The sequence below is a fragment of the Muscardinus avellanarius genome, assembly GCF_963383645.1.
Source record: "Muscardinus avellanarius genome assembly, chromosome: 16".
NCBI lineage: Eukaryota > Metazoa > Chordata > Mammalia > Rodentia > Gliridae > Muscardinus > Muscardinus avellanarius.
Window position 1 is genome coordinate 49,665,153 of NC_137802.1, and position 7,854 is coordinate 49,673,006.

Genomic DNA, 7,854 nt, shown 5'->3' on the forward strand with positions numbered 1-7,854 from the left:
GGTGTAGTGGCACACACCTATAATCCCAGTACTTGGGAGGCTGAAACAGTAGGATCACAGATTCAAGGCCAGTCTCGGCAACTTAACAAGACCCCATTTCAAAACCAAAAAGTAAGCCAGGCATGGTGGTGCATACCTATAATCTCAGTACTTAGGCTGAGAGGAGGATTGCAGGTTCGAGCACAGCTTCAGCAAGTACTGATGCTCTTATCAACCTAGAGAGACCCTGTTTCTAAATAAGAAATAAAATTGGACTGAGTTGTATCTTGAAGGAAGAATGTCTCTGGTTCAATCCCCGGTACTGCGTGCACACACACACACACACACACAAGACTACCTGCAGGGGCAGTCTACCTCCATGTTATACGCCCAGCCTTATTTTTTATTCTTTATTTTGAAACAGGGTCTCACTAAATTGCGGAGGGCCTCACTAAGTAGCTGAGGCTGGCTGTGAACCTACGATCCTCCTGTCTCAGCCTCCCAGGTACTGGGATTACAAGCATACCCTACCATGCCTGGCTACCTGCAGCTCTTTCTTTCTTTCTTTCTTTCTTTCTTTCTTCCTTCCTTCCTTCCTTCCTTCCTTCCTTCCTTCCTTCCTTCCTTCCTTCTCTCTCTCTCTCTCTCTCTCTCTCTCTCTCTCTCTCTCTCTCTCTCTCTTTCTTTTCCTGTGGTACTGGGGATGAAACCCAGGGGCATTCTTCTGAGCTACACCCCCAGCCCTAATTTTTATTCTTTATTTTGAAACACGGTCTCACTGAGTTGCAAAGGGCCTAAGTAGCTGAGGCTGTCCTCAAACCATGATCCTCCTGTCTCAGCCTCCCAAATGCTGGGATTACTAGCATGCACCACCATGCCTGGCATTGCAGCATTTTCTGAGTTAACATTTGTAGTTACCAATTCTTGGAGGTGATAACCTAACTCATGAGATTATAAATTTTCTTTTCATATTATGTAGAAGCTGGGCATGGTGGTACATGCCTATAATCCCAATAGTCAGGAAGCTGAGACAGGAGGATTAAGTTCAAGGCCAGCCTCAGCAATTTAGCAAAACCCTGTTTCCAGACAGGCATGGTGGCGCACGCTTGTAATCCCCGCGCTTGGGAGGCTGAGACAGGAGGATCGCACAGGTTCGAAGCCAGCCTCAGCTACTTAGTGAGGCTCTCAGCAACTCAGTGAGACCCTGTTTCCAAATAAAATAGAAAATAGGTCTGGGAGTATAGCCTGGAGGTAGAATGCTATTGAGTTCAATCAATGTTAACATTTTATTCTTGTGTGAAATGTTTTAATTAACAAAGAAATAAAACATTTTTAGTTAAGTTGGGTGTCCATTTTGCTCCCTCTCTTGGAACCCATGGGTAGCCTTCCAGTATACGCTTTTAGACTTTTACTACAAAAAATCACATGAATTTTTAAATTGCTATCGATGGTGTAGCATGAGGGCATAACTTGCTCTGTTCTCCACTGGTTTGGTCTGAGCCTTGGCCATGTGGATGCCCATGGGAGGCACTGAGAATGCCTCCAAGGAAAATGGCCCCTCATGGAATTTTTATTCTGGACAGGTGGGGTTCCATCCCCAGTACCTCAAAAAATTGGGGCTGAGGTATGTCTCAGAGGTAGAATGCCCTTGGGTTCAATCCCCTGGACCACCAAAAAAAATTTTTAAAATGAGAGACTGGTCATGGTGGCACACACTTATAATTTCAGCATTTGGGAGACTGAGACAGAAGGATCGTGGTTCACAGACAACCTCAGCTACTTAGTGAGGGCCTTCACAACTCAGACCCTGTTTCAAAATAAAGGAAAAAAAAAAGGGCTGGGGGTGTAGCTTGGAGGTAGAATACCCCTGGGTTCCATTCCAGTACTGGGGGAAAAAAAAAAAGTCAAACTCAGCCTCAGCAACTTGGTGTGGCTTTGAGAAACTTGGGGAGATCCTGTCTTCAAATAAAAAATAGGGCTGGAGTGCAGCTCAGAATGCCCCTGGGTTCCATCCCCAGTACCGCAAAAAAAAAAAAAAAAAAAAAGCTTATATGAGGCCCTGGGTTTCATCCCATCACAAGGGAAAGAGAAAAAATAGAAAGGAAAAGAAACGAAAGCTAGGCATGGTGGTGCATGCTTGAAATCCTAGTACTTGGGAGACTGAGGCAGGAGGACTGCAGGTTCACAGCCAGCATCAGCTACTTAGTGAGGCCCTCCACAACATAGACCTTGTTTCAAAATAAAGAATAAAAAGGTTGAGCCTGTAAGTCCAATACTTAAAAGCTAAAACAGGATGATCACAGGTCTGTGAACAGTCTCAGCAAGTAGCAAGTAGTAAGACCTTGTTTCAAAATTAAAATTGGGCTTCCAGGCATGGTAGTGCACGCTTGTAATCCCCACATTTGGAAGGCGGAGACAGGAGGATCGTGCAGGTTCGAAACCAGCCTCGCTGGCTTAAGAGACCCTGTTTCCAAATTTTAAAAAGTATAAAAAATAGGTCTGGGAGTATAGCCTGGAGGTAGAAGGGTTTCAGGAACCCCAGTACACAAAATAAATAAGTGAAATAAAATTGGGCAGGGGATAGAGCTCGGCTCAGCCTATGTGTAAGGCATAACAAGCCCTTGCTCCCTGGTCATTACTCTCCTCTGGGTGGGGCCAATGTCTGGACTGAGCCATTATCCAAGATGTGCACTCCCTGGGTGGGAAGAGCAGGGGCTTGAGAAGACCTTCGAGCTACAGATCCTGTCTGGCTCTGCCTGCCACCCACTAGTTCTGCGACCTTGGGCAAGGCCCTTCACTTCCCTGAGACCCTCAACCATACCACACCAGTTAGCTGATAGGATGAAACGATAAAGTCAATGAAAGCTGTCTGACATAGAAGAGGTCCCAGTAGTTGCAGCCAACATGTTTAAGAATGTGAACCTTCCAGCCAGGCCTATAATCCCCGGTACTTGAGAGGATGCGACAGGAGGATTGCAGGTTTGAGGACAGCATCCGCAATGTAGCCAGACTCTCAGCAACTTAGATCCTTTTTAAAAGCAAAATGAAAAGAGCTTGGGGTGTAGTTCAGAGGTAGAATGCCCCTGGGTTCAATCTCCAGTACCACAAGCACACACACACACACACACACACACACACACACACAGAGCCACCCACCTGCCACTGCTTTGTTAAACCCACCTTCGACTCCTGAGGAGCTGGGCACGGAGCTGAGCGCCAGCAGTGTGTGGCGGTGAACTGCCTAGCTGAGGTGGAGCACGGGACACCTTGAGAGGTGGGGGACGCAAGCGAAACCACAGGTGTCGTCCCTGCCTGCTGTGGCCACCAGATGGCGCCCCAGCCTCAGCAATGGGCCTACCCAGGTAAACTCAGGCTCTGCCCCCTGAGGTCTGTGTCCCTTAGTAGGAAGGGTGGAGGGGTAAATCAGTTCAGAGCCTGGGTGCTCTCATCCAGACCCGGCAGGGTCCATGTCCCATGGAAAACTTAGAACTGAGTTAGAGGCCAGGTTGTGAGTCCGACTCTGCTACCCATGACCTGGGGCCCAGTTCACAGGATCAGGGCAAACCCCAAGGTCGCTCTCAGGACCAACACCAACACCACAGGGTCTAGGACATGGAGACCCTGCACTTTCTCCTTTCCCACGCCGTGTCCGCCTCGGGACAGCATCCACTCCCTAGCAGCCTCTTCACTGGGGCAGTAGATTGTCAGTCCCTCAGCTCCGGCCCCTGGGACTCTGCTGTCCAAGCGGCAGTGTGTCAGGGGCAGTGTGCCGGCCGGCCAGTGGAAGGCCAAGGTCAGGTGAGCCAAGAGCCCCCAGAGGGCCTTGAATTATTCGGAAGACATCCGGTTTCCTCAGGCCTCTGCCAGGATTCCAGGGGCTTAAAAGAATGAGTCACAGGGGGCTACTGGGGAGTTTCCACCTAATCAGCTTGGGACAGGACAGATGGTACCTATCCAAGTGTGGGGTGGGCACGGGAGGCAAGACCCCAGAGTCTAAGTCAATGGGCCCCGGCCCCGCAGGAGGCAGCCTCCTGGGAGGAGCCTGGGGGTAAAAATGCTAACTACCTTCCTCCTTCTAGCTTAGAAATCTTTTTTTTTTTTTTTTTTTTTTTTACCAACGATACAGGTGTCAGGAGAGGGCCAAGGGGACTGCCCCAGCACGTCTTCATCTGCCTTTTCCCCTGCAGCCTGACCAGACTTTGGCCTCCAGGGCTTTGACCAGGACCAGCGGCTCAGCCTTTGTATGGCTGTTCTGTTCAAACATCCTGGAGGCAGCTCAGGCCTGGGTGGGGCTGGAGGGGAAGGAGAGAGTTTGAGGGGGCAAGACGTCAAAGAAGGATCAGAGATTCCATAATTTCACAAAACTTTCGCAAAGGGCTTTTTGTTCCAACCCCCCTGCATTGTCCTGAACACCAAATTTGCATAAATCCTGGGAAGTTATTACTAAGCCTGTGTTGCAGCTCCAGGTAATTCCCTCCCAGGCCTCCATGGGGTTATGTATAAAGGCCCTCTGGAGCTGGTCCCCGACATAACAAGAGCCCACAGCTCCTCTCCCAAGACCCATGGCTGAACCTGCTGCCCAGAGCCCCAGGAGGCTGATGGGTGAGTCCTGGCTACCTACCTCTCTGGGTGTGGGAGGGAGGCCGCTGGGCCCTGTCCTGAGCATGGGGACGCGGGCTCCCAGTGTGCCCTGAGAGACTCAGGTGAGAATGAGCTTCTGAGCCCTGTCTTGCTCTCAGCCCTGCAGCTGCTGCTACTGCACACAGCGCTCTGGACAGGACACGCGGCCGTGCCCCTGGGCCCTGCCAGCTCCCTGTCCCTGCCCTACAATTTCGTGCTTAAGTCCTCAGAACAAGTGAGGAAGATCCAGGCCCACAACATGGTGCTGCAGGAGAAGCTGGTGAGTGAGAGGCAGCAGAGAGAAACTGCTGCCAGCTGGGGTGGAGGAGACGCCAGGGGAGCGTGGGAGAGAGGACACGAGAGGGGAAGGGATCTCCGGGGACACATCATCAGGAAGGGGCTGGAGGGAACATGTGTTGCACCCCTGTAATCCCAGTAGTTTGGAGGCTTGAGGCAGGAGAATCACAAGTTCGAGACCAGCCTCAGCAACTTAGTGAGACCCTGTTTCAAAATTAAAAATTGAAATAGAGCCAGGCGTGGTGGCGCACGCCTATAATCCCAGACTTGACAGGCTGAGACAGGAGGATTACAAATTCAAAGCCAGCCTCAACAATTTAAGTGAGGTTCTCAGCAACTTAGCAAGACCCTATTTCCAAATAAGAAATAAAACTGGGCACCGGGCGTGTTGCCGCACTCTTGTAATCCCCGTGCTCTGGAGGCGGAGACAGGAGGATTGCACAGGTCTGAACCCAGCCTCACTGACTTAAGAGACCCTATTTCCAAATAAAAATATAAAATAGGTCTGGGAGTGTAGCCCAGAGGTAGAAGGGTTTCCAGGAACCCCAGTACCACCAAAAAAAATTTTAAAAAAGGAAAAGAAAGAAAGAAAGAAAGAAAGAAAGAAAGAAAGAAAGAAAGAAAGAAAGAAAGAAAGAAAGAAAGAAAGAAAGAACTGGCCTGGGGGTGTAGCTCAGAGGTACAATGCCTCTGGTTCAATCACCAGTACAATAAATAAGTAGGCAGTCTGGGAGTAACTGGGCATGGTGATATATACTTGTAATCCTAGTACTTAGGAGGCTGAGATAGGGGGATCGCAGGTTCGAGGACAGCCTCAGCAAGTAGTGAGACTTTCAGCATCCTAGGGAGACCCTGTTTCAAAATAAACAATAAAATAGGGTGGGGAAGCTGGGCGTGGTGGCGCACACTTGTAATCCCAGCATTTGGGAGGCTGAGACAGGAGGACCCCAGTTCATGGACAGCCTCAGCTACTACTTAGTGAGGCCCTTTGCAACACAATGAGACCCTGTTTCAAAATAAAGAAAATAGGGGTGGGAGTGTAGCTTGGAGGTAGAATGCCCCTGGGTTCCATCCCCAGTGCCAAAAAAAAAAAAAAATAGGGCTGGGGGCACTGGCCAGGATGGACATGGAAGCCTAGCATTCGAAAGGACAGGGCCCCGGGCAACCCCAGGTGGGGGACAGAGCAAGAGGAGGCTTAGAAGCTGGACAGGGTGGAGAGGGAGCAGAAGCCCAGAGAGAGGGGAGGACTCAGGATGGAGGAGCTGCAGCCTGGCCTCAGCTGGTCCGCTCAGCACCCTTTCATCCCCAGTGTGCCACCTACAATCTCTGCCACCCCGAGGAGCTGGTGCTGCTCAGCCATTCTCTGGGCATCCCCTGGGCTCCCCTGAGCAGCTGCTCCAGCCAGGCCCTGCAGCTGGTGAGTGCCCTGAGGGGAGGGTGAGGGGAGGAGGGAGAGCTGGGCCTGCACCCCAGTGCCCCACCCTGCGCAGCACCACCTAATTCTCCTCCTCTGTTGCCAGGTGGGCTGCCTGCGCCAACTCCAGGGCGGCCTCTCCCTGTACCAGAGCCTCCTGCAGGCCCTGGCTGGCATTTCCCCTGAGTTATCCCCCACTGTGGACATGCTACAGCTGGATGTTGCCAACTTTGCCACCACCATCTGGCAGCAGGTGCGCCCCATAGGGAGAGTGGTGAGGATGGAGAACGGGTCTTGCTGGACTCACCCAGCCCAGGCATCCCAGAAGCTTCACAAGGGTTTAGAGAGGGCCTGTGGGTGGGCAGCCGGTCCCCACCCAGGACCCTCCTGGGGCTGGCCTTCCTCCAGTCCCCCAGCTGAGTGCAAGGAGCCAGGTCTCAGATCTTAAGACAGACCTGGACGTACGATGGCCCACAATCCAAACTGCTAGCTCCTAGCTGTCTCCCATTTGGAGTGACCCCTGCTCAGCAGGCCTGACCCTGATCTCGCCTTTCCCCCCACAGATGGAAGACCTGGGGGTGGCCCCTACTGTGCAACCCACCCAAGGCACCATGCCGACCTTCACCTCTGCCTTCCAGCGCAGGGCAGGGGGCGTCCTGGTGGCCTCGCGCCTGCAGAGCTTCTTGGAGCTGGCCTACCGCGTCCTGCGCTACCTTAGCAAGCCCTGAGCAAAATCTTCCCACCCACAGTATTTATCTCTATTTAATATTTATGCTTATTTAAGCTTAATATTTAAAGACAGGGAAGAGAGAATGGAGCCCGAGAGTTCTGTGTCCTTCCCTCTGTCCCCGAGTTTTTCTCCTGCCTGTAGCAGTGGGAAGAGCTCCTCTCCTCCCGGCCCCTGGACTGGGAGGTAAATAGGTAAATACCAAGTATTTATTCCTGAGACTGCTCCCTGCCCGGCTCTGAGGCACCACTACAAGAGCCACCGTGGCAGCCAGCCCCTCCCCAAAGTGCCTATCTTGAGGCCCCGGGGCCCTGGGAGTTTCAGGAGGTCTCCATGTGGCAGACCTGTTTAATATTTAAACAGCAGTGTCCCCAGTGGGTCTTCATATCCGTCACTCTGTCATCCCGGGCCTGTGTCCCCCGCATTCCCATTCCTAAGGGCAGATGCCCCGGCAGAGGCAGCCGGAGCTGGGAGTCTCGGCCCTGGAATTTGGGGGAAATCTAGTTTCTCTCTGTGGTTCTTGGGGCATGTTTTGACTCCCAGCACAAGGAGCTCAGGCATTGATGTCCTGGGGTGTCTCCCCTGCCCCCCAAGGCTGGGATTCTTTCTAGGGCTGGGCTTCACCTTGCTGGGCTGGGGTTGGGAATGTGGGAGGGAAAAGACAAGGGGGTTGGGGGTAGGAAGCCAGCTGCTCACCCCCTCTGCCCTGCCTTCCCACTGTAACCATGTCTGAGGATAATAAAGTGTTTGTCTCCAGTAAATGTCCTTCCTCCTTCTTGAGTTGTGCTGGAGCCAGGCCAGGGGCTGGTGAGTGGCC

The 7,854-nt window shown here is 52.1% G+C and overlaps 1 protein-coding gene across 1 annotated transcript; it reads left to right on the forward strand.

Annotated features, from left to right (window-relative positions):
* Nucleotides 1–4,474: 4,474 nt before the first annotated feature.
* On the forward strand, nucleotides 4,475–7,038 carry CSF3 (colony stimulating factor 3; the record flags this gene model as incomplete). Its single annotated transcript, XM_080712953.1, has 5 exons — nucleotides 4,475–4,581; nucleotides 4,719–4,879; nucleotides 6,206–6,313; nucleotides 6,417–6,563; nucleotides 6,874–7,038. Exons 1-5 carry the CDS (start codon nucleotides 4,542–4,544, stop codon nucleotides 7,036–7,038), a joined length of 621 nt encoding a protein of 206 aa, XP_080569079.1. The 5' UTR covers nucleotides 4,475–4,541.
* Between the last annotated feature and the right edge of the window lie 816 nt (nucleotides 7,039–7,854).